At 45.6% G+C, this 25,960-nt stretch overlaps 2 protein-coding genes across 2 annotated transcripts; one reads left to right on the forward strand and one right to left on the reverse strand.

The window, feature by feature from the left end:
- The first annotated feature begins 1,273 nt into the window (after positions 1–1,273).
- MC5R (melanocortin 5 receptor) lies at positions 1,274–4,776 on the forward strand. The gene has a single exon (XM_065935159.1). It carries the CDS (start codon positions 1,402–1,404, stop codon positions 2,377–2,379), a length of 978 nt encoding a protein of 325 aa, XP_065791231.1. The 5' UTR covers positions 1,274–1,401; the 3' UTR covers positions 2,380–4,776.
- A 19,981-nt stretch (positions 4,777–24,757) lies between these two features.
- Positions 24,758–25,651, reverse strand: MC2R (melanocortin 2 receptor). Its single transcript, XM_065935468.1, has one exon. It carries the CDS (start codon positions 25,649–25,651, stop codon positions 24,758–24,760), a length of 894 nt encoding a protein of 297 aa, XP_065791540.1.
- Positions 25,652–25,960: the final 309 nt, after the last annotated feature.

Consider the following 25,960-nt stretch of genomic DNA (forward strand, 5'->3'; position numbering starts at 1 on the left):
GTGACTGGTGTCTTGGGCTGTCACAGGATCCCATAATATTTCCATAGTTCAAAGAGGAAGAGACAAGAAGCAGAGTCAGAAAGAACAACCTGCTGGAGAATGCATTTGAACACACTTTGGGGGAAGGATTTTCCACAAACAGAAGGTGCAGGTGTCGGCCAGGAGAGGAAGGGCCCTGCTCTGACCACTAGGTGGTACCTCAGGCCGTGACTGGAGAGCGGGGACAGAAGGGGTGGCGGCGGGCAGGAGGCGGTTCTGCGAAGCTGCATAAAGGACGAGCCGCAGGGAGGCTGCAGCGCCTCTGCCACCCAGTCCTCATCCTGCGGGGATGGCACTTCTCCCCGCTGACCAGGCCAAGCTCCCGTCCGGAGTGCAGCCTGACGGCTGCTGTGCAAGAGGAGCCGCACCAGGGCGACAAGGGAGACGGGTAAATAGCCACGCTTTCTATTCGCTTCAAGTTGGCTTGAATGGATGCAAACCGTGCCTGACCTGCATGTGGAAAAGAGCTGGCTGGGAACGTCAGTGTGGTGGCCGTTATCCCTGAAACCGAACTAGACAAATAACACACAGTGACTCTTGACGATGGAGGTAATGACAGAAATTGTGACCCTCTCCCTAGATATGCTCTGAGTTTGAGGGCAAAGAGAGTTTTGAACATAAATCATGGGAGAGGAATTGGGCAACAGAGGAGAAAAGTATCTTGCTCTAGTTCTTGGTAAATCTAAATACCTCATTTGTTTGTACTTCATTTCTGCGAAACTTATACAACTGTCTGTTAATCTGACTCCATGGAATTTCAAACACAGAATTTAGGGAAATTTTAATTGAGGGCTTCAATTTTAGTGTGTATATGTAACCTAAACTTATGAATTGAAGGTGGTAACTTTTATTTGTGATTATGCTCAAGTTAGTCGATCACCGTGGTTACAATCTTAGTGACAACTGTAGGGATGAATCCTCGGGGCTTCAGGATGAACAGGAGGTACCTGTCTGCCTCTCTTGAGACCTGCAGGTCCTTCGGGACTCAGAGTCCACTCAGGAAAACTGGGGCAGTCACCATGTGTATGGAACCAGGAGACTGGAGAGGTTCTGCAGGTTGTGAACTGGGCCACTTTTGAGAGTAAGCATGGACACCAAGATGACAAGAATAAGACTGAAAGTGTCTTGTGCATGCTGAGGTGTCTGATGACTCTGCTAGGAGGTCTGTGGAAGGAGGGGAGAAGGGCAGAGGGGCCTTCACATCAGAGGGACTCTATTCCGGGATCCAGGACCCAGGCACACAGGGCACGTTGCTCACAGTGTGGTTGCTCTCCACATGCATGTACTTCTATAGACTGCTAACCCCTCTGGATCATGAATTAAAACCTGTTTTACAGTGATCTGCTGCTCAGAAGAGGAGCGATGAACTCCTCATTCCACCTGCACTTCTTGGATCTTGGGCTGAACGCCACGGAAGGCAACCTCTCGGGACTGAGTGTCCGGAATGCATCCTCGCCATGTGAGGACATGGGCATCGCGGTGGAGGTGTTCCTGGCCCTGGGCCTCATCAGCCTGCTGGAGAACATCCTGGTCATCGGGGCCATCGTGAGGAACCGGAACCTGCACACTCCCATGTACTTCTTCGTGGGCAGTTTGGCAGTGGCCGACATGCTGGTGAGTTTGTCCAACTCCTGGGAGACCATCACCATCTACCTGCTCACCAACAAGCATCTGGTGATGGCCGATGCCTCTGTGCGGCACCTGGACAACGTGTTCGACTCCATGATCTGCATCTCCGTGGTGGCCTCCATGTGCAGCCTGCTGGCGATCGCTGTGGACCGCTATGTCACCATCTTCTATGCCCTGAGCTACCAGCGCATCATGACGGGGCGGCGCTCAGGGGCCATCATTGCTGGCATCTGGGCCTTCTGCACCAGCTGCGGCACCATCTTCATCGTGTACTACGAGTCCACATACGTGATCGTCTGCCTCATCGCCATGTTCCTCACCATGCTGCTCCTCATGGCGTCTCTGTACACCCACATGTTCCTCCTGGCTCGAACCCACGTCCGGCGCATCGCTGCCCTGCCCGGGCACAGCTCTGTGCGGCAGAGGACTGGCGTGAAGGGCGCCGTCACCCTGGCCATGCTGCTGGGCGTCTTCATCGTGTGCTGGGCCCCCTTCTTCCTCCACCTCATCCTGATGATTTCGTGTCCTCAGAACCTCTACTGCTCTTGCTTCATGTCTCACTTCAACATGTACCTCATCCTCATCATGTGCAACTCTGTGATTGACCCTCTGATATATGCCTTCCGCAGTCAAGAGATGCGGAAGACCTTTAAGGAGATTATTTGTTTTCAGGGCTTCAGAACCCCCTGTAGGTTCCCGAGTAGGTACTAAACTAAAAGTCCTTCTCTCTGCAGCTCTTCTCTCCTTCATCGCTCTTATGACAAGGTGGATTAGGAAGAGTCAGAACTGGAAATTACACCATGCATTCCCTTCATCCTTTCTCCACCTTGAATCTGTGTCTAAGAGGCAGCTTTTCCCCGACCGGCAGTCGTTGGGTCAAAGGTGCACGTGCCACTTCTCTGCCTTGAGAATGCCCGTGACAGTTTCTTACTGCCTGCTTTCCTCCTGCACTTTCTCCCGCACCCACCCACTTCTGGGGTCCCCAGCACCCTCCATCTTCTGCGTGTGTGCTCAGGGGAGGTGACACTCAGTGAGCAAGTCTAAGCATGATGAGCGTGACTGGACCTGGGAGAAAAGCTGTGAACACACCACGGTGTGTGATCACTTTCTGTCCCAGAAGCAGTTCCCTAAATTTCTGTGATGCCCCTGGGAGTTCGGCATGCTTTTCGGGGCAGAGTAGAGTGATTAGATTCTTTCCATTTGAAATCTCCTGTCTATTTGCTGTGTGAATTTTCCACAGCTCTCCTTTCCTGAACTCCTGGTTTCATGGCTTGTGTCCATGATTGTACAGGGATGACATTTCTTTAATTATATTTCTGTCAGTCATGTTTTTGCACTAATGCAAAACATTTCTGTCTGGACAGAAAACCTCTTGCCACAAACTTTCCCTTACATGGCATGAACATCTTTGTGACTCTTTCTTACTGTCTTATTCTGACTCAGTCCAGAGTTTCCAAGTGAGCGTTTTGGGGGCATGGGGGGCCCCCCCAGGTACCTGCCATGAACAAAACCTGCAGGCAAGCTATCTTTGACCTTCTCTGATGGGGTCTGTCTTGGAGTCTGAAGCCCTGTCACTGTACAGTCTGCAGTTTGCAGTCTGACTCCAGAAGTCAAGGTACCCAGCGCTAGCCCCCTAAGTCAAATCTTTTCCAGTGCAGAATGGACTGGGAAAGTAGAGTTCAGTCCTGACTCTGCCCCTAATGGGCAGTGTTTCCTTAATATTACATCTCATTTCAGGTTGCATCTGTGCTGAGCCCACAGGGCAGGCATGAGAAAGCATGAGAACACTTGAAACTTGGAAAGCACCCTAGAGATTGTCTATTTATTTTAAAGGAAGGTTGCAGATGGGTGGTGCTAGGAGAGGATGCAGAGGGCTGTCAAAGCAGTGGCGTGGAAGCCAGGAGGCCTGCCTGGCCATGGAGCAGGTATGGGCCTTGGGCATGGCTCTAACCTCTGTGTCCCAGGGCTCTCATCTGAAGGGCTTGGTTCTTATGGCTCTGAATTCCATTCTCTTGTCTTTGATGTTAATAGCTTCTCTTTCGTTGTGAATATTCATGTCTAGACTGCCCCCAATGAAGGAATATATGTAAACAAGCAGTGGCCCACCAGGGTCATTAGATGGTGAGTGTGAGGGTCTATTGACCAGAAGACCTCCCTGGGCGCCAGGCACAAGCAAAACCTATAGACATGACCCCCACTCAGCAGCTCAGAGTCCAGAGAAAAATGGTGCTGGCTCAAGCAGGAAAGTGCATAAAACACACAAATCTTCTGGAAAGGGCAAATTAGCAGGTTATTGACAGTTGAGGTTTGAGGAGGCAACTAACCCTTCAAATGCATCCTGTCCTTTTAGCTGACATTCCCATGTGTACCCATGGGCATGAGTGAGTTCTGCATGACTGTGCTGGGAACCACCAGTCCGAGTTATGTGGGTCGTGTCAGGATCCCTGGCTCCAGGAACATGGGCTTCTCGCTGCCCAACTCACCTCGGGGGCCCTCTTGCCACAGCAGTTTCTGGTGCTCGGCTGTTGTTTGTCATTGTTGCTAACCAAATGTGTACTTAGCCCGCCAGCACTCTTGGAGTGCTAACTGAGGTCATCAGGGCCGCGATCCCATAGGCAGATCACACTTCAGCCCTTGTGGTTTGCCCTGTGGCTCTTCTGGGGACTCAACTCTCATCAGGCTGATTCGCTGCTCTGGGTGGTTACTGGCTGCAGACAAGGTCTGATCTTCTCTACAAAGGTCCTTGAGGAAATGCTCAAAGGTCTTGTAATCTCTGTATAAGTAGTGCAGAAATAGCCAAATGTTCTGATGAGTCTTCACTTGGAAGAAGTAACCGGAATGCAGAGACTCAGTAAATATCTGTAAATGAGCCTGGAATCCCAGCCCACAGCCCCCAGACCAAAAAAAATCCACAGAACTGTTGTACGCTATTGTATATTAACTATTCCTGCCTTTGTAGCAACTTTATTTGGTGTAAAAACATGTGTCCAAAAAAAGGTTAATAAAACGGAAGATCCAGACCACCCGTTTTAACTGGCCATTCTGACTTCTGATAATCAGAGGGTTTTGGGTCTTCTGTTTGTCAGCAGCTGCTGCAAAATGAGGAGGGATGTTCACTGATGAGGTGTGATGGTATTTATCACCTATAGGATGGTCATTTATCAGTTCAAAATGATTTAACTCTGGTAATAAAATTGTACACGTGAAAAAAAAAAGAAAAAAATTGTACACGTGACATTATATGCTGTCCAGAATTCTGTCTTTCAGGAAGTATTTTGGTGTTATTATCTATTCTCAGTAGGGGGGTAGAGAAAGTGCCATTCAGGGATCTCTGCCATTACAGTTTGGGGGACATGACTTATCTCAAGACGTGTGGAAGCAGTGTGCAAAGCCCAAGGTGCTACCTACAACTAAATGTGAATTCAGGAGGCACGGATTGTGTGCGCTGTGGAACGAGGGCTGTGGCTGAGTTCTCACAGGTGGGTGGCGGGTGTGTGTAGGTAGTCTCTACATCAGGCTCAGATGTGGCTCCTCTTGATCTGGAGACCAATAAACTGAAAGGCCACCTTATCTGATATTTTTCCCAAGGTAATGATGGTGGCAGAGGGGCCACACAGACATGAACCCCTTCCAGGAGCAGTGAGTAGGAGACTTGGCCTCACCCACCCAGGGCTCAGCGGCAGCCTATGGCCAGTGCAACCCTGTTGTTCAGGACCCACCTTGGCCTGTTTATTTCCCAGGCTTGCTGTACATCTCTCCTTTTTGCTCCTAAGACTTGTTCTTGCTCTCATCTTAAATATGTATGCTTGAGTCTCTCCGACTCAGAGGGAGTCATGCTTTTAATTTCTTTTTCCTGAACCATTTTGCCCAGCTGAAAGACTTACTGGATCTTTCTGACAAACTCTGAGGACTTTACACTGACAGCTTCCTTGGAACCACTCAGAGGATTTGTGATGGTGGTGAAAGCCACCCCCTTGATTTAATCCTGTGCCAGATCTGAGATTTAACTGATCTACTTATTCAACTTGCTTACTTTTACTTATTGAGTCCAAAGAGCTTTATCTCCCCATTCTCAAGCCCCTGACTCCGGATTCTCCTGAAAAACATTTTTTTAAAGATGGTTTTAGATGCATCATTGATGAGTCATATTTGTTTATTTATACACTTGTGGTAAAATACACATGACATAAAACCTATCATCTTAACTATTTTTAGGTCGGCAGTTATGGGGTGTTAGGTGCAATCACATTATTGTGCTCCCATCTTGAGTCCCTTTCACTCCTGCTGGTATTCAGGTCACTGTCTCCATAGCTCATCTCCTTGGAGGATCTCATCAGATGCAGCCAACTGTAGTAGATTATCCATCAGCCAAGCTCTCTTCTTCCACATTACAGGTACTGTCCTCCATGCTCTCTGAGCATCCATTTTTGGTTTTGATTCAGCTACTTTGAAGTAACAATTTCCATACTCATCTGGTGGGCCTGGAGCAGGAACTGAGATTTCACCTTTTGAAGAACCTCTTAGATGCTATTGGTCAAAGATTCCCACTTAGAGAACCAAGGTTATTCTGTAGAAGAAACAGCTCCCAAGTCTCAGCATCTGAACAAAGGTTTAATTTTCATCATGTCATGTATTGAGCACAGATTAGCAAGTAGCCTCCTAGCTGCTTGGGACACAGGACCGATAGAAGCCTCGTCCTGAATCACACGTGTGAGTTCCTACTTCCGATCACACGTTCACCATGACCCAACATCAAAGTGAGCTGGAGAAACCAACCCTACTATGGCCCTGGAAGGGGTGAGCTGAACGGGGGCAAGCAGTACCTCTCACGAGGCCAGGAGTGTGGCTGATCAGTGCCTTGTCCTCCAGAAGCTGACAGGGCAAGAACCACTCTAACAGGCACTTGCGAGGGCAAGTGCACTCCGTGTAACTACAAATGAACTTGTGTAGCACAAAGTTATACTGTGATGTACAACAGAAAATATATATCTGGTTTTTTGTCACCATTCCAGGCACAGGGCTCTTGGAACTCTCGGAATTTACTAAGATTATTTACTAAATTTACTAAGATAAATTTACTAATTTATTAAGGTGTCTTTTGTTATGTTGATGAGAGGACCTTTGAAATGCCCTTTAAAGGAGCTGGAATCACCTAACAGGAATCAGTCACAGGTTAGAGGTTAGGACTTTCAGTCCCATCCCTACCCCATCTCCCACCGTCAGAGAGCGGAAATCAGCGGCTGAGGGCCAAGGTTTAAATCAGTCACTCCTGTGTTGGGAGCCTCTATAACCCCCCTAACGGACAGGGTTCCGAGAGCTTCTGGGATGGAGAACACCTGGAGACGTGGCGGCACCTGGAGGGCATGGGAGCTCCCCCCGCCTCCCACACACCTTGCCCTCCTCGTCTCTTCCAGCTGCTGCTCCTGAGTCGTAAGTGCACACTCTAGTAAGTCAAATGTGTCTGAGTTCTGTGTGACTTTCTAGAAAGGACAGCTGGAGTTCCAGCTAGTGTGTGACACGGGAGGGGTGCCATCTCGGCTCAGAGGCTGCCCCCAGGCGTGTTGTGTCAGAAGTGGGCTGGCACCCGGGATCCGCAGGGTGCTGTGTGGAAACACATCCGTCTGTGGGGCCAGGCTGTGCTCTCCCCTTGGCAGGACTGACTCCCATAGGTAGGTGTAGGGCCTTCGGGCACACGAGGGCCGAGGCTGGAAGAGCCCCCGAGGGTTAGCGTCCTTCCACCTTCTGTTGTGTAACAATTGAGGGAGGAAACACGAGAGCTGGTAAAGTCAGGGGAGGTGATCTGTGCGCAGGCATGTTCTGTAAGGCCTTGCAGGATGGGGCGGGTCTGCACCGCTGTGGAGGAGAGGGGGCAAGGGATGGGGAGCTACTTGGGTTTGTGGTGAAGCAGCCTGACTAGAGCCGAGGGGCTTCCCTGGTGGCTCAGGTGGTAGAGTCTGCCTGCCATGCAGGAGACCCAGGTTCGATCCCTGTTGGGAAGATTCCATGGAGAAGGAAATGGCAACCCACTCCAGTATTCTTGCCTGGGAAATCCCGTGGACAGAGGAGCTTGATGGCTTACAATCCATGGGGTCGAAAAGAGTCGGACACCACTGAGCGACTAAGAAGAAAAAAGAGCCGAGGAAATAAGTTGGGGTAGAAGTGGAAAGCCACTCAAGTGTGCTAGAAATTATAGAGGGGGATGTGGGGCTTGAGGACCAGGAAGAATCTGTTTTACACTTGTCTTCCTAGGGAGACACTGAAAGTTTTTCTTTCTCTTCTCTCTTTAAAAACACATGGTTTGTCAATGAGTTTGACAAATTCAAGTGACAGCCAGGGGCAGTGGGGCAGAGGGGAGGAGGCTGTCACAGTTGGGTGGGTGCAGGCCCGAGGGCCTGAACTAGGTGTGAGCAGGAAGTCAGGCTGAAGGAGGGGGCTGTCTGTCTACCAACTAACTACCAAGATTTACATAGAGGGACACGAATTCCAGTTTGCCATTATTGCTCCTATTGCCCACCATAGGTTCCTTGAGATTTTGGCAAGGTTTATGGCTTCTGGGCTTCCCTGGGGGCTCAGACAGTAAAGAATCCGCCTGCAGTGCAGGAGACCTGGGTTTGATCCCTAGTTTGGAAGATCCCCTGGAGAAGGGAACGGCTACCCACTCCAGTATACTGGCTTGGAGTATTCCATGGACTGTATGGCCCATGGGCTTAGAAAGAGTTGGACATGACTGAGCGACTTTCACTGTCTGGCCTCTGATTGGGAGCAACTCTTAACTGTCCTTTTCCGGAGACCTTTTAGATTCCAACGTCCTGCATCTGTCCCTTCCCTTATTCACCCTCCCTTCCTTTTTTCCTTGCGTCCTGGGCTCACTAGGAGAACAAATGAACTTTCTAGTTCTAAGGAAAAGACAACTGTGTTTTCCACATGTGGGCTTTGTCCTTGGTAGTCACGTGTGCATTGGAGTGGAGGGTGTGATTCACGGAGGGAGCCTTGTCCACAAGGGGCTTCTTTGCTTCACTCTACAGCAGCCCTGACCACGTGGGCAGAACTGGACACAATCACTGGAAACGACAGGGTAGAAAGCAGACCTTACAGAAACATCCTCTCCCAACCTGTTCTCAGTACCTTTGTGAATTCCTTCCCCTTTATACTTTTGGTGGTCATTTCCATGGATTTTCAGGAAGAAATGGAGATAGATACTTGAATGAGAAATTGATTCGAGCTGCATTTGGGGCTAGCAGGACTAGCTTCCTGTGCAAAGCAGAAAGGCATGACATTGCCCAACTATGATTCTAGCACAAGCGCATGGCCATTCCCTGGATGAGAGTTTTGCCACCATGAAGGGGGGCAGAAACCTTGCCTCACCCTGGCACCTTGATTATGGTTCTGTTTTTACTGTCTTTTTCTTGTCTTTACTCCTGACTAGAGTGAGCAAAACCATGGTCAGTTCAAAGACCATAGCCCAGGGCAGAGGAGAGGGCAGGGTCCCTGAGGTGTCCCCCCTCACATAGGTTCAGCGGTTAGTGGCCCTTCTAAAGTCAGACTTTTCTTTCTGCCTGCAGGTGGCAGTGAACATGTCTCAGAATTACAGTTCCACTTTCCATCCCACCCTCTGACCAGCCGGTCAAGGAGCTAAAGTAAACCCCAGCGGAGTTCTTTGGAGGCCTCAGTGCTCCAAAGTTGCTCAAAAATACTTTGAGTGCAAATGGCAGTGCTGTTTGTATTTTAAAGGATTGTCTTTTTTTAAATCCCCAATCACCTTAAATAAGAGTTAAACATTACCATTCTTACCCAAAAGGAGGCAGAAGCCCAGAGAGAGATATAAAAAGCTGAAGCAGGCATGGGATGGGTGGCGGCCAAGGGCAGAACCAGGCAGCAGGTACACTGGGAAGGGGGAGGGCTGCCCTGGGACCCTGGGTTGGAAGTTGACGAAGGAGCTCCTGGTCTCCTCTGACAAATGCTTGCCCTGTTCTCTTGCACTTGTGTCTCTCCTCCTTCGTCCTTAGAGCTTGAGGCTGAGTGTGGGAGAGGGGGCCGGTGGTGCGGGTCCTGGTGGCCCCCTTGGGGATACTTGGGGTGGGAGAGGCGCTTTGGAAAATTCACAGCCACCCACCAAGTGGACGTAGGGGACTGGCTGGCTGCAGTGGGGAGTCAGGCTGCGGCCTCGTGTCTGCAGAGATAGTGGTCCAGGATGTGCTTCCACTCCTCGTTCACCCCCACTGGTAACAAACTGGCTCTGGCATTTCTCGCTTTCCTGCCTCCAAACGGCTCACCCCACAGGAGAACACCAGCAGGTCCCAGAAACCTCCCCATGTACCCCAGAAATCCTCACCCGGATTCCGTGGCAGTTCATGGTGCCGCCTCTCCCCTCTCGGTCATGTCCCTCTGTCCCTGGACTTTGGGCTCTTGGTCCTGGGCTAGAATTGTATTTTCTGTCCCTGGCCTCCAGGCTTTTGCTTCCTTGGGACATCCACGTCCCACCCTCCCTGCCTGGTAGAGACCTGTACATCCTCAGAGTGTTTCCTAGGATTATTTTCTGTTAAAGTAATCTTCTTGTACTTGAATGCTCAGTTGTGTCCGACTCTTTGTGACCCCATGGGCTGTATGTAGCCCATGGGATTTTCCAGGCAAAAATCCTGGAGTGGGTTGCCATTTCTTCTCCAGGGGATTTTCCAGATCCAGGGATTGAACCCACCTCTCCTGCATCTCCTGCATTGGCAGGCAGGTTCTTTACTGCTGAAGATTGGGAAGCCCCAATCTTCTTGCTGACCTCATAAATTCTGAGTCAGGTCGGTTAAATCTGTGGCCCAGGAGGACCTCACCAACATTAGTGCCACCATCATGATCCCTGGGTTGGGCAGGCCAGGTAGGGGGAACCTTAGGCCTTGAACAAGTAGGATCTTCTCCTGTTTCCTAGTGGCTCAGGAGGTAAAGAATCTGCCTGCAATGATGGAGACCCAGGTTCAATCTCTGGGTTGGGAAGATCCCCTGAGGAAGGGAACAGCCACCCATTCCACTTGCCTGGAGAATCCCATGGACAGAGGAGCCTGGTGGGCTATAGTCCATAGGGTCGCAAAGAGTCAGAGGGGACTAACAGACTAGCACTTTTTCCTTTCCTATTTAAGAGGGAGACTCTGTACATGTTTTCACTACATGTTATTACAGTATTTGCTTTTTGAAGCATTTAATGACTTAGAAAAACACTCAAGATATTTTAGATAAAAAGGAATGAAGGCTATGAATCATTTTTTATGGAAAGAATCTACCTTACACACCCCCATAAGCATATTCATGCCTGCACCTACAGTGTTCCCACACTACACAGGCATGTCCCAGCCATCTGGCCTGTACCACGCCTACATCCACACCCCTTCCTGCACCCCCATCTACACTCACATCAGCACCCACACTGCTGTCCACACCTCTTTGTAGAACCGGTAGGTGCTGCCCAAGCTGCCCCCATTCCCTGTTGGACACACTTTTCTAGCTTCCTCTGCATGTGGAAGCAGCCATGTGTCCTGTATAGCCAGTGACATGTGGGCAGGTTACCTACAAGCTTACTTCTCAGAACCTCTTTCTTCTCTTCTCAGAACCTCTTTCTTCTCTTCTCAGATGCCAAACGCTGAGGAACCAGGGAAAGACTCCAAGTCCCAGGGTGTGATGGAGGCACTGGATTGGAAGGCTGGGTTCCAGAATGACCTGCTTGGGTGCGGCAGGTGAGTTGAGGGGGGTGTGCACGTGTCTGCTCCCCACGTGGCTCTGACGTGAAGTTCTGAGGCTCCTCTGTGTAGAAAACCGCCCCCGAGTTGCTCCACAGACGTGAAGGATGGTGGAGGCGTCGAGGGACAGAGATGCTGCTAGCGCGGCTGGTGTCTGTCTTCCTGCGGCCTCCCACTCTACCTCCCTAGCTGGTGCCAGTGCCGCAGGGAAAGGAGGCGGCAGAGCGGCCCACCAAAGCCACGCGTCCTGTTCTTGGGACTTGGGCCCAGCGCAGACACCCCGGTTGGGGGTGCGCACCGGTGCGCCTGGACCCAGGTGATCAAGCGCCAGCGCCTGGCCGGGCCCCCCGAGGCGCCTCCCACTCGCCTGACGAGCAGCCGGTTGTTCCCGGAAAGAGCCCGGAAATACTCAGAGAAGTACTATTTTCTGGCTTTTTTGATGTTTACTTAAAGACTTCTGGGTTGGTTTCATCCGGAAACATGCTTGATACGTTTGGACACCTGAAGGTAAGATGAGGCGGCTGGGAGCTTTCTACCAGTGCGGATGAACTAAGTTGTTTTCACCGCGGTGACTCACCAGCTATGTACTGAGCGCTTGCTTCTCTGCTCCGCTTGTTTCTTGCTTTCTGTGTTCTCTGCTAGAGTTGAAAATGGAGAACGAGAGAGAGGTGCCAAAGCACTGATTTTTAGGCAACTCTTTGTTATTATTATTGGTTCACTCTCAGACTTTTAGCTTATACTGGGTAAAGAATCTGCCTGCAATGCAGGAGAACCGGGTTCGATTCCGGGGTCGGGAAGATGCCCTGGCGGAGAAAATGACAAGCCACTCCCGTATTCTTGCCTGGAGAATCCCATGGACAGAGGAGCCTGGCGGGCTACAGTCTGTGGGGTCGCAAGAGTCGGAAACGACTTAGACTAAACTACTCCTCCTTCTCCTTCTCCTCAGACTTTGAAGTTAGAGATGTAGAAAACATTGATTAAGAAGATCCTGAATCACCTGTTTTCTTTCACGCCGACTATCCTTGCCTTCCCCGCACCCCCACCCCGTCCTTAAAGTGGTAGAAACCTTTCTTTCACAGGAAATACGTGAGCAAGTGAGTACACCAGACAGGAGAGTAGTATTCCTGCCTGTCCCCCTCCCCTATGCCAAGTTCCTGGGTGAGGAGAACACAGTTTTTTAAAATGTGACAAAGAAGGTCAAAGATTGAATATACTCCCTTGAATTTATAGGAAAAAAAGAAAACAATAGCAAAAAGGCGATCCAGGGAAAGCTGGTCTCCCTGGGGTCCAAATGCCACTGAGAGGAGACCTGGGCTGGACGACAGGACTCCACACCTGTCGCCCGCCAACCCTAAGCCCTCGCGCACTCAGCAACGGTTCCCTGAGCTTCAATATTCTCATCTGTAAGGTAAATGCAGTTTCTTACCCTGTAAAATAGTTTCTCCTCTGTCAGCATGCTGCTGCTGCTAAGTCGCTTCAGTCGTGTCCGACTCTGTGCGACCCCATAGACGGCAACCCACCAGGGGCCTCCATCCCTGGGATTCTCCAGGCAAGAACACTGGAGTGGGTTGTCATTTCCTTCCCCAATGCATGAAAGTGAAAAGTGAAAGTGAAGTCGCTTAGTCGTGTCAGACTCTTAGAGACCCCATGGACTGCAGCCTACCAGGCTCCTCTGTCCATGGGATTTTCCAGGCAAGAGTACTGGAGTGGGGTGCTATTGCCTTCTTCTGTCAGTGTAGGTGTGTAAATATAGTAAAACCTGAAAGAATTTGTTACATAGAAAACTCTGAAGTGATAGATATTATAGCAAGGATTCCAGACACAGCTGTTCATCAGCAAATGATCTGGTGAGGTCCAGTTAGCCCAGATTTGGCATTCAGGGAGCAGGAAGGCAGGGACAGACAGACGATGTGTGTCCCAGGGAAAGCCAGTGGCTTTCTTCCCAGTTCCGAGCAGTCTGTGAGTTTTAAGCAGTCATTTCTCATGGGTTCAGTGTAGTGAGTGGGTGGGATGAATTGGTGATTGTGACCGGCTGCTTTCCCTGCAGAGAGCAGAGCAAGCAGCCTGGGGAGGGAAGAGCATCTGCAGTGGGCCTCACACAGGGGCCAGGGATAAGGGATAATTGCAGGTGTCTAGGTGAGTCATCCAAGGGGCAAAGTCGAGGAGATGAGGTACCAAAGACAGCCTGCTCACTGGATGACCTTTGCTGCAAATGTCAGCCAGAAAATTGTATCAGATCAGTAGTGGTGGTAATAATGGCTTTTGAAAGGAATGAGAAGGGATTTCATTGCCAGAAGTGGCTTGCCTGTCTTGTTTGAATGGGAGGCCTTGAGACCCAGAGGTTGATGAAGCGGTGTTGTGGCTTCCATGTGGGCCTGGGTGCCTGTCCTCTGGCCTCGCAGGTGGTGAGGGAGGGGAACACCATCACAGCTTCCTGGTAGAGGCGGGATCCCAAGCCCCTTTGGGTCACTCTGCTGGGGCTTCTGGGAAATGATGGCTGATTCTCAGTGAGAGTGAAGTAGGTTGCCAGGGGCTGAACAGGGAACAGAATCAGATGCAGGTGTCCTGCAGGGACTGACAACTGAAGTTGTGGGCAAGCCACAGGGACACAGACCAGAGGGCCCAGGATGTCAGTTGGCTCTAGCTAAGCTCAGTGGGCAGATGCCCTCCTCCATGATTCCCTGAAACCTAGTGGGAGGAGGCAGGGCCCAGGCATGAACCCAGAGAGTCTGATGGTGCAATGATGGATAAAGCAGTGAATTGAAACAAATCTGTCTGCAAAGAACCAGACTAAATGGTAACACTGGATATATTAGGCAGTAAGCATGGTAATCATGCAATTAGAAAGTAAAGTTAGTTAAAAAAATAAAATTATAATTTTGACATCTGAGTATTGTGAAATATAACTGTGAAATACTGGATCCATGAGGCAGAAAACTCTAGAGAAGGAAAATCTATTGTATATATCCCTATTTTTACTCCTTCCATTTTTCTTTCTTCTAGATTTCCAAGATTTCCTATTTTATCATTTCCTTCTGTTTGGAGAACTTCAGCCATTATTCCAGATATACTGGTGACAAATTGTCTTAGTTTTCCTTAAATGGAGACTGTGTTGATTTTGTCTTCATTCCTAAAGGATATTTTTGCTGGATATAGGGTTCTGGGCTGAGAGTTTCTCCCCTCGCCCCCCCCCCCCAACAGTTAAAAAATATTGTGCTGTTCCTTTTGACCTCTAACTTTTTCTGATTAATAATTCTTATCACTCAAATTGGTTTTTTCCCTAATAGGTGAAATATTTCTCCCTTGCTGCTTTCAAGACCTTCCTCCTTTTCTTTTCTCCTTCCTTCCTTCCGTCTCCTTCCCTCCTCCCTCCCTCCCTTTCTTCTGCCTTTAGTTTTATAGAAGATTGTCTTGGTGTGGGTTTCGTTAGGTTTATCTTGTTTGGGATTTGCTCTACTTCTTTAATCTGTTGGCTCATGTGTTTTGTTACATAGGGAGTTTTCATCCATTATTTTTCAAGCACTTCTCAGCCCCCTTTTTTTCTCTCCTTTTCCAGTTCTTTGACATGAATTTCAGATCTTTAACTATGGCCCCACAAGTCTCTGAGGCTCTGTTCACTTATTTTCAGTCTATTTTTCTCTGTTGTTCAGATTGGGTAATTTCTATTTTTCTATTAAAGTTATCAGGTTGTTTTTCCTATCTCTTAGAGTCTACCGTTGCCTTCATCATGTTGAGCTTTTAAAAAATTTGGTTATTTTACTTTTCAGTTCTAAAAATTTCATATGGTTCTTTACGTATTTTTTTTTGTGTGTGAATTTTTTTCATTTGTTTCAAATGTATTTGCAATTCATTATTGAAGTATTTTTATGATGACTGCTTTAATATATTTAAAAAATAATTCTAACATCTCTTAACATCTGTTGATTATATTTTTTTCACTCAAATTGAGGTTTCATGGTTCTTGGGATGATGAGTGATTGGAATTGAAACCTGGATATTTTAGGTATTATTTTATGTGATTTTTAAAATTTTATGTAAACCTTCTGGCATAAATAAGTATTGAGCTTGAATATCTGGTTTTCTCTAACGCTGTCACCAAGGAAAGAGGAGAGGCCCTGCCTCCAGGTGATGGTAGAATTCCAGGTTCTTCAGTTAGCTTCCCCTGACCAAGGGAGAGCCTTCTATTTATTCTGGGTGTGGGTAAGAGTTTTGATTCCAATGATGCCACCTTGGCATGTATGTGTAGAGTGTCTCATTAGTGCCCCTTATGTGGTATCTGAGAATACCAGGTTATGGGGGAGGTTGCCTCATTACTGATGGGCAGTGGTGAATGTCTACAGTAGGCCTACTCTGACACCACTTTCTTGATGCCTGATGAGGAGTAGTCCAGGATGCCTGTGTGAATTCCACAGGGGAGAGGACGGAGGCTCTTTATTGCCTGGTAGGGATAAAATCTCTGGCTCATATTTTTTTTTTCTGTTTTTTTTGCTTGAGTAGACCAGATATTACCTAAATTTCCCTTCATGCTAGCCTGTCCTCTTCCTTGTCCTTTGACTAGAGAGATCAGGCCTTTGTAGATATGTATGTGTATGTTGGTCCTATGGCCACTGGAACTTTCAAGTTGCTAGCTTCAGCTCACATCTGGGAATTTCAGGGCAGAGAGAACAACCTGGGAACCCATCATTGTGCTGTTCATTGGGTCCCAACAATATCTAGTTGATTTGTTTTCTCACCATCTTTCAGAATTGTATGTTTGTATTATGCCTCACTTCTAGTGGTTTTAGTTGTAGTTAGCAGAAGGAACGAGGAAAAGTACATCTACTCTATCTTCCCAGAATGAGAACTCTACAGCATGCTCATTTCTATGGCATCTCACTTTTTATCTTGTAATATTTTTTCTTATCGTTTGTTTTTCTAGTTTGATTGCTCCTTTCTATGCTTATTCTTTACATGGTATGTTTCTATCCATCCTCTTTTAACATACATGTATTTGTAAATTAAAGAGATTCTCTTCTTATTAGACTATAATTGTGTTTTACTTTTTATATGTTCTGATCCCCTCTGCCTTTTAATTGATATGGCTAGTTCATTAATATTTAGTATAATTACTGATATGTTTTTAATCAATATTACCATTTAAAGATTTTATGTTCACTCTTTTTGTTTTCTCCCATTGCTCTTCCTTTTGGATTATTGAGTATTTTTAAGTGAATTTCATTTACGTTTCTTTATTCACTTTTTAGCTCTATTTGCATTATTTTTTCAGTAGTTCACTTAGGGATTAAATACACATCTTTAGCTTCTAACAGTATATTCAGAGCTAATGTCGGAGAATGCAATGGCAACCCACTCCAGTACTCTTGCCTGGAAAATCCCATGGACGGAGGAGCCTGGTGGGCTGCAGTCCATGGGGTCTCGAAGAGTCGGACACGACTGAGCAACTTCACTTTCACTTTTCACTTTCATGCACTGGAGAAGGAAATGGCAATCCACTCCAGTGTTCTTGCCTGGAGAATCCGAGGGACCGGGGAGCCTGGTGGGCTGCCATCTATGGGGTCGCATAGAGTCAGACACGACTGAAGCGACTTAGCAGCAGCAGCAGAGCTAATGTAGTATCATTTTAGAGAAATGTAGCAGCCTTGCAACTGTAGAAGTCCATATACCACCCCAATCCTTTATGTCATAGCTATCCTATGTATTCTATTCATATATAAGTCTGGCAGAGAAAATGTTATGTAAGTTTTCCTCTAAACAGTCATGTATATATTAAGGAAACTAAGAGAAAGTTGTTATTTATATTTACTCACACAATTACAATTGCAAATGTTCTTCATTCCTTCTTGAAGCAATGTACTCTCTCTGATATAATTTCTCTGTACTCTGAAGAATTTCTTTTGGCAATTCTTATAGTGCATTTCTGTTGTTGAAAAATTCTCTAAAGTTTGTTTTACTTGAAAATGTCTGTGTTTTTCCTTCATTTTTAAAAGAAATTATTTACTTTTATTTTATTTTTGGCTGTGCTGGATCTTTGGTGCTTCGTGCAGAATTTCTCTGGTTGCGGTGAGAGGGAGCTACTCTTGGATGTGGTGTGCGGGCTTCTCATTGCAGTGGCTTCTCTTGTTGTGAAGCACGGGTTTAGTTGCTCCTTGGCATCTGGAATCTTCCCGGGCCAATCCCTGGACCCATGTCCTCTGCATTGACAGATAGATTCTTTTTTTTTAATTTTTGAACTTTAATTGGAGGATAATTGCTTTGCAATGTTGTGTTGGTTCCTGCCATTCTTCAACACAAATCAGCCATAGGTATATATATGCTCCCTTCCTCTTGAACCTCCCTCCCATCTCCCATCCCATCTCTAGGTTGTCACAGAACACTGGGTTGAGCTCCCCGCATCACACAGTAAATTTCCACTGGCTGTCTAACTTTACTTATGGTAATGTATATGTCTCTATGCTACTCCCTCAGTTTGTCCCACCCTCTCCTTCCCCCGCTGTGTGCACAAGCCTGGCAGGCCAATTCTTATCCACTGTACCACCAGCGAAGTCCCCTTCATTCTTAAAGAATAATTTTACTGGATATACACTACTGCATTGGCAGGTTTTTCTTTCGCACTTATAGGACGTTGTGCAACTGTCTTCCTGCTTTTGTTGTTTCTGATGGTGAGTGTATTGTTATTTGACTCATTGTTCCTCTCTGTGTAATGTGTTCTTTTACTCTGTCTCCTTTGGAGAGTTGTCTCTTCATTGTTACTTTTCAACAGTGTGACTAGGATGCAGCTAGGTATGGTTTTCTTAATATCTCTTGTTTGGGTGTGCTGAGCCTCTTGGACATTTAAATTGATGCCTCTCTCCAACTTTGAAAAGTTTTTGGCTATTATTCAGGGTTTTTTTTTTGTTGTTGTTTACCCAGTTCTCTTTCCTCCTCTTGTGGTATTTAAATTACCTATTATAGACCTTTGGATGTTGTATAACAGGTTCCTAAAGCTCTATTCATGGTTTTACAAACATTTTTTTTTCTTTCTCTTTCTAAATTGGATGATTTCTATTGACACAGTTGTTTTTTCCTGAAATAATTAATTTGTTTATGACTGTGCTGGGTCTTGGTGCTGTGCATGTGCTTTCACTGTTTGCTGTAGGAGTTGGGGCTACTCTATCATACTTGTGGTGCATGGGCTTCTTACTGTGGTGGCTTCTCTTGTTTCAGAGCAAGGCTCTAGAGTGAGCATGCAGGCTTCAGTAGTTGCAGCATGTGGATTCAGTAGTTGTGACTCATGGACTCTAGAACATAGGCTCAGTAGTTGCAGCACATGGGTTTAGTTGCCCCAAAGCATGTGGAATCTTCCCAGATCAGGGATCAAATCCATGTCACCTGCAATGGCGAGTGGATTCTTAACTGCTGGACCACCAGGGAAGTCCTGACATAGTTTCAAGTTTATAAGCTCTTCTGCTGTCATCTCCACTCTACTGCTGAGCCCATCCAGTGAATGTTTCACTTTAGATTTTGTATGTTTCATTTCTGAAACTTCACTTTTATTTTTAAAATTGCTATTTCTCTAATGATATTTTCTACCTTTTCATTCATTCATTATGCATATATTTTCCCTTACCCCATTGAACATTGTTTCAGTAGCAGTTATAATGTTTTTGTTGATATTGACAACATCTGAGTCATCAGGGTTTGCTTCTTTCTGTTGGTTGAATTTTTCCTTGAGTGAGGATAAACTTTCCTAGTATACATATTGATTAATTTTGAATTCAATTCTAGAAATTTTAAGTATTATGTTGTAGAAACTGATTTTTTTTATATACCTCTAAGAATTTTGATGGTTTTGTGTAGTATGCAATTGACTTACAAACCCTTTATCACCTATAATGCTGAGAGTTCAAATGCCAATTTAGTTCTTTAAACCTTAATGCAAGCTGTGTTGAGTCTGCCATCTGCATGCTTGGTTCAGGAGTCAGCCAGAAACTTGGGCAATGTTTGTCCACAAGATTAATGCCTCCTTTTTTCTGGCTTATCCTCTCCCAGACACCTCCCTTCATTTTCTGGCAGCTTGGTGGCCTTGTACCTCAGGCAAGAAAGATGGTGGACTTTATAAGAGAATTTTAATCACCTTGCACTGCACTGAGGCTCTCCCCTTTCAGCTCAAAACTAAAAAAATAGAGACTCATCTATGTCTGTCCCTTCCTTTAAGATGTAACTCTTCTCTAAAACTTCCCTGCTTTTGTTCACTTTTTAGAGCACTGAGTATTTAAAATTGTGTCCAGAATTTATACTGCTAAAGGGTTGGTTTCTAGGAGCCTGCTCCAGCATACCTGTGGAAGTCAAGGCGTTATTTTAAATATGTCTTAGGATGTTTGAAATATTTTTTATTTTTATAAATAAATAAAATTAATAAAAATAACAATTTTAAATTCATTTATTGCACAGATAGAAATATTTATCTCTGCAATGAGTTTGGTCACAACCTAACATTAAGAATTGGTAGCTTAAACTCTCAGATCCCTGTTTAATTATTTGAATGTTAGAAATAATAACAAAAAATAACATGCTGTCATTTAACTGTCTACTCATCAACAAATGTGTTATCATGTATGGTAAGTGCTTTAAATGCATTATCTCATCAAGTCCTCACTAGATCACTCTATAGACTTGGCGTACCCTTACAGAGGTGGAGTCATAGCCCAGTTTATAGATGAGAGAAAGGGCTTTGAAGACCTTCAGTATTTTCCCCAGGCATGAATCCAGCTCTTTCCGACTCCAGAAACTGAACTTTTAAGCACTAATCAGTGTGCCTGCTAGGACAATTTTTAAGAGTAGAAACTAGTGAAAGTCATACAAAATAATCTGTAAATATAGAGCGGTAGTGACAAAGTGTCATGGAAATACTTAGAAGGATGCAAATAGTTACCAGGAAAGCACTCAGGGTTCCTAGAACTAGACATTTTCCTTTGCCATGGTTATCTGTACGCTGAAAGCATGGTTTTTAGACCTCAATTCTTGCTAATTGTTATGATGAGTTTAGAGATGGCCTTTTTGATTATGAATATATTTAAGTATTTGAAATTAGAGACTAAGAGAATAGGGGATGTGGGCAGGGCCTTTATAGTGAGAGAATCAGAAGAGGAAGCATTAAGTTGTGCTGTGCTTACTCACTCAGTTGTGTCCGACTCTTTGCAACCCCATGGTGTAGCCCACTAGGCTCCTCTGTCCTTGGGGATTCTCCAGGAAAGAATACTGGAGTGGGTTGCCATGCCCTCCTCCAGGGGATCTTCCCAACCTAGGGATTGAACCCAGGTCTCTGCATTGTGGGTGGATGCTCTACTATCTGAGCCACCAGGAAAGCCCAAGAATACTGGAGTGGGTAGCCTATCCCTTTGCCAGGGGAACTTCCCAACCCAGGAAGTTGAACCAGGGTCTCCTGCATCGCAGGCAGATTCTTTACCAGCAGAGCTACCTGGGAAGCCCAAGCACTAAGTTAAGCAGCAGCATTTCTACAAGTGGGCTCTGCCCACTTGTCCGACACTGGAATAATAACAACAATGTGTGTATGTTCAGTCACTTAGTCGTGTCTGACTCTTTGTGACCCCATGGACTGTCGCCCTTCAGGTTCCTCTGTCCATGGGGTTTTCCATGGCAAGAATGCTGGAGTGAATTGCCATTTCCTCCTCCAGGGGATCTTCCCGACCCAGGGATCGAATTCGTGTCTCCTGCATTTCAGGCAGATTCTTTACCAAGGCCCATGATAATAATAGTAACAGCAATGACAATGACAGTAGACACTAACTTTTATCAAGCACTTAGCATGCTCCACACATAGTACTAAACTTGTATTTTTTAATTTATTTCTCACAAAATTCTCTGAGACAGGTAGTACTGTGGTCCCTATATAACTGGTGGAATGATGAAATCTTACTGAAGTTAAATATCTCATTCAAGGTTATATAAATAGAACACATGGAGCTGGGATTGGGACTCAGTGATGTGGATTTTGAATCACTCCCACCTCTCATAACAGTGGTTTTCTATCTGTAAAAGGAAGTTCTTGCCACTTCTAGACATATTCTATGAATTTATTTGATCAGTGTTTTAGCTTTGCTAGTATTGAGACAATTTTCAGTGATCCCAACACTCCTGGGTTGGATATCATCAAAAAGGCAGGAGGAAGGGACCCCAAGAGGAGTTTTAGCACTCTTCAGCTAGTGCTGCAAGACATCCTGCTTAAAGTTTATATGACATCATAGTCTTATCCAACAAACTCCAGACTGCTAAAACCTGCAGAAAACAGTAAAGGATTAAATAGGGACAGATAAAATGAAGACTTTTAACAGATTTAAAGCTCATGGGATTTGTTACCTCAGATATCATATAGCTTCTACTAACATAAAATTTTCTTAAGGAATTAAATTAGGTACATTTATTAATATCCCAATGGAAGCAAGAGACACTGTTCTGGAGTCTACTTGATCTTTGTAGGTCCTCCTGCCCTCTGCCCTCCTTATTTTCACAGAGTTCTGGGGAACTTGATCAAAGTCTAACCTGAGATATTAGGGGATGTGAAGAAAGATGTACTTTTACTGAACGAGAATATACATGTATTTAGAGTCTCTTAACATACTATCAGAACTTTTAATTATAGTACAAACTGCACTTATATGGATAAAGAAACATACATGTAGATTTGCAAAGAGGAATAACTGGATTAATTTCTCAGCAATACTTTGCAAATAATAGATCTTAAATATACGTGTCAGTAAAATAAATAACAGTTGTTTGTTGTTTCTTTAATAATCATGTTGTAATGTCAGTGGGATATTGTCACCCTGGTTATGAGAATTGCTAGCTACAAACTGTTGCAAGTGTAGTAATATGGATCTGCACAAAATAGGTTTTATTTAAAAATCACTAAATATACATAGAGGAGTAGCTGACTAAATAGCCCACGTAGAATTTCTTTTCCTTTATTTTAAAAAAAATATGGAACGCACATACCTTTTGTTGTTGCTGCACCATGCAGCTTGCATGATCTTAATTCCCAGACCAGGGGTTGAACCTGGGCCCCAGCAGTAAAAGTACCCAGTCCTAACCCCCTGGACTGACAGGGAATTCCCTGGAAAGCATGTGCCTTGAGTTTTTATTTTTTGGTACTGTTCTCATTTCTCATAAAATTCACTAAAGGTCATTCATGAAACATAAATTAAATTATAACTTTACAGGTAATTTCAAGCATGTAAAAATATAAATCAAAGTATATCTGTTCTAAAACAACATATTTTAGTTTTGTAAATATGTCCATTGGTTGCTATAATACATATTAATCTTCATTTGAAGTTTGCAAAGATAGCCCAATTATTAAAAATTTACTAATCTGAGGTACCACATTAATAAATTAAAGGAGGAAAAAATGATCATCTGAAAAAGCATTAAATAAAATTCAATATTGATCAATGATAAAAATACTATTAGGAAAGTAGGCAGGAAAAGAATATTTTTAATTTGATAAAAGTTAATTTTCAAAAAGTAAGCATATTAGTGAAATTTTATCTGTTAAAATGAAGACAAGTATAAGAAATTCCTCAGTCTTTGCTTCTTTTCACCTTTGTCCAGGATGTTCTCTCAAGAGAAATAAGAGGAGAAAGGGGTATTGTCATTTATCTGGTGAGGGGGAAGGACCGAGGAAGGATTTCTGGAGGAGGGACGTGCAGAAGACACTGGGTTTCGCCTTCAAGTGAATTCTTGACCTTTTGGATACCTACCCCAGCAGACTCCCCTTTAACTCTGTGTTTCTCTTCTGCTTCTTAAGCTCCTGCCCTCTCCACACCGAATACTCTACCCATCACCTGACCAGCAGTCGTGTTTGAGGCTGGCTTCTCCTCTCAGCAGCTCAGGGAAACTCTGGGGGCCAAGAAGTGCCTTTTCCCGAGACACTGTCCCTCTTGCTGGCTCTTGAACTCCTCAGCTCTGTGTACCTGCAGATCTGGCCTCTTTGTCTCTTCCATTGCTCATCCCTGGAAATTAATCTGTGACTCAGCAAAGACTTAGGATCAGAATTTGCTTCTTCTTTAAGCTTTGTCTTTAAAAACAGATGAACCTACTATAATTTGTGTTTCTTTTATCCTGCTGCTGGTATCTTTCTTGTGACTCTAGTAGGAGGAAGTTCTTCAGTGATGCTGTCTGCCTCAGACTCATCTGTGGAATGAGGTTAAATGTTTTTCACCAGTCTCTGGCTTGGATCTCAGTAACAGCTCTGTCTTGAAATGTTGTTTTGGTCTTGGTTTCCCTCATAGTCCAAAAACCTGGTGAACACACACATTCTCTACTTAGTCCATAAAATGCATTTTGGGACATGTCGACTTTTTTTGTCTAATTCTATGTTTGGACAGGTATGGGCTTCCTATGTGGTGCAGTGGTAAAGAATCTGCCTGCCAATACAGGAGGCGCAAGAGATGCAGGTTCTATCCCTGGGTTGGGAAGATCCCCTGGGGGAGGAAATGGCAACCCCCTCCAGTATTCTTGCCTGGGAATTCCCACAGACAGAGGAACCTGGTGGTCTGCAGTCCATGGGGTCTCAAAGAGTTGGAAACCATTGAGTGACCCAGCACACACGCACCGGCCAGGTTCACAAGGGTTGGGTATACCTTCTTCATTTTGCCGCAGTTTTCTTCTGGCCTTTATTTATTCCTACATAGGAACCAAATGGATTAAATATTTATTTCCTCCTTTGAAATTTATGCTCCTAAAGCATAAGAAGTTTTAACCAGGAAAATACTTTAAGGCCAGTGGGATGCTGAGTTAGCCAAGAAGACTAACGGAGAAGCTTCCTTTATTATTGGAAACTCAAAGCTGGTTATTTGACTATAAGATGCATCCTGCCTGCTTGTAGAAAGACTGGAGATGGTGCACAGCAAAGCAGGTGGGCAGAAAGGAGAGCAGATGGCGGGCAGGGGCCCTCTGTGGCAGTGCAGCTGCAGCAACTTATTGGCACCTTTGGCTTACAAAAACCCTGTAGTCCATACCTCGAGTGCTTGTCCTAGCACTTAGGAGAGGCCACCCTGTGATAGGCTAGCTAGTTATCTATAGAAGAACAAACTTTTCCTTAGCTCAGAGTTCTCACATGTGTATTGCTGTATATGCTTTGTATTCTGGCCTTTTCGGTAATTATTTTGCCTCTTTAAGCTATAGAAGTTGTACCTATAGTGAGGCTGTTCATGTGGAATTGAGCTATTATGACAAGAGTTGGTGGAATTATCCTCTTGTGCGCTAGGGAAGGGAAGGGAAGGACAGTCGGAGTCCTAGCGCTGTTGGTCTGTCACGCTGCTCTGTCCCTGACCTTATATCCCCGTGGCTCCTAAAATCAGGGACCAATCATTCTACTGGTACCAGCTGCAGATAACCATCTTTTTGAATGCGACCCTGAGCTCTGGGCTCCGAAAGGCATATATGAAGGGGTCGATGACAGCGTTACACATGATCAACACACCATTCACCTGGAAGAGGGACATGTAGCAGGCACAGTAGGGGTCAGCCGGGCAGAATGTCATCAAGAGGACATGAAGGACAAAGGGTGCCCAGCAGAAAATGAAGACTCCGAGCAGGACAGTCAGTGTGACGGCCCCTCTCATGTTGGCTCTGGGAAGGGAGGAGGTCCTCCTGGCGTGGGAGCGGGCCAGCAGGAACATGTGCACGTAGAGGCACAGGATGAAGGCCAGCATCAGCGGGAACAGCGCTGTGAAGGCGATCACCGTGGGGACGTGATGGGAGAAGGTCACGATGGTGATGCCACTGCCCGTGCAGCCTGCCCAGAGGACCATCAGGACGATGAGGGCGCGATGCGGGGTCACGATGCGGTGGTACTGCAGAGCGTGGAAGATTGTGATGTAGCGGTCAGCGGCGATCACAGACAGGCTGCAGATGGAGCCGAGGAGGGAGAGGATGAACAGGGAGTCCACCACATCATCTGCTGTGCTTTCAAAACTGCCTCGAGGCTCGAGGTAACCCATGTTTCTGAACATGATCAGAACATTTTCCAAAATCTTGTACAGGCTGCCCAGCATATCAGAAATAGCCAAGCTGCAGATGAAAAAGTACATGGGTGACTGAAGACTCTTATTCTTGGCTACAGCCAGAAGGACCATCAGGTTCTCCAAAACTCCGACAATGGATACTGTGAAAAATATCTCTTCTGGCAAAATCACAGCAGGACAGTCTGAGTTATTTCTTGCTGTACTGTTCATGTTTTCATACAGATTGAGAATGTGTTTCATCTTTCCTGTGTGCAGTTAAGACAGAAACGTTATTGGAACTTGACAGGAAACTTGATTGTTTCTCCAGAATCTTTTCTTCTTTGTAGTTCTTGCTGAAGACCTGAGGTTAAAAAGTATATGTAGGAATATTAGTTAAAATAGATCACAAAATAAAAACAAGCCATGATACCTTTGAGGAAGCTTTGTTGCCTCTGCAAAATACAATGGTGGAATATTTAAATAAAATAATTAATTGGACCCTCATCTTTTAAAAAATCCTTCCTAAATATATATTTTTAAAATTGAAGTACAGTTGATTTAAAATGTTGT

The sequence above is a fragment of the Muntiacus reevesi genome, chromosome 4 (assembly GCF_963930625.1).
Source record: "Muntiacus reevesi chromosome 4, mMunRee1.1, whole genome shotgun sequence".
Lineage (NCBI taxonomy): Eukaryota > Metazoa > Chordata > Mammalia > Artiodactyla > Cervidae > Muntiacus > Muntiacus reevesi.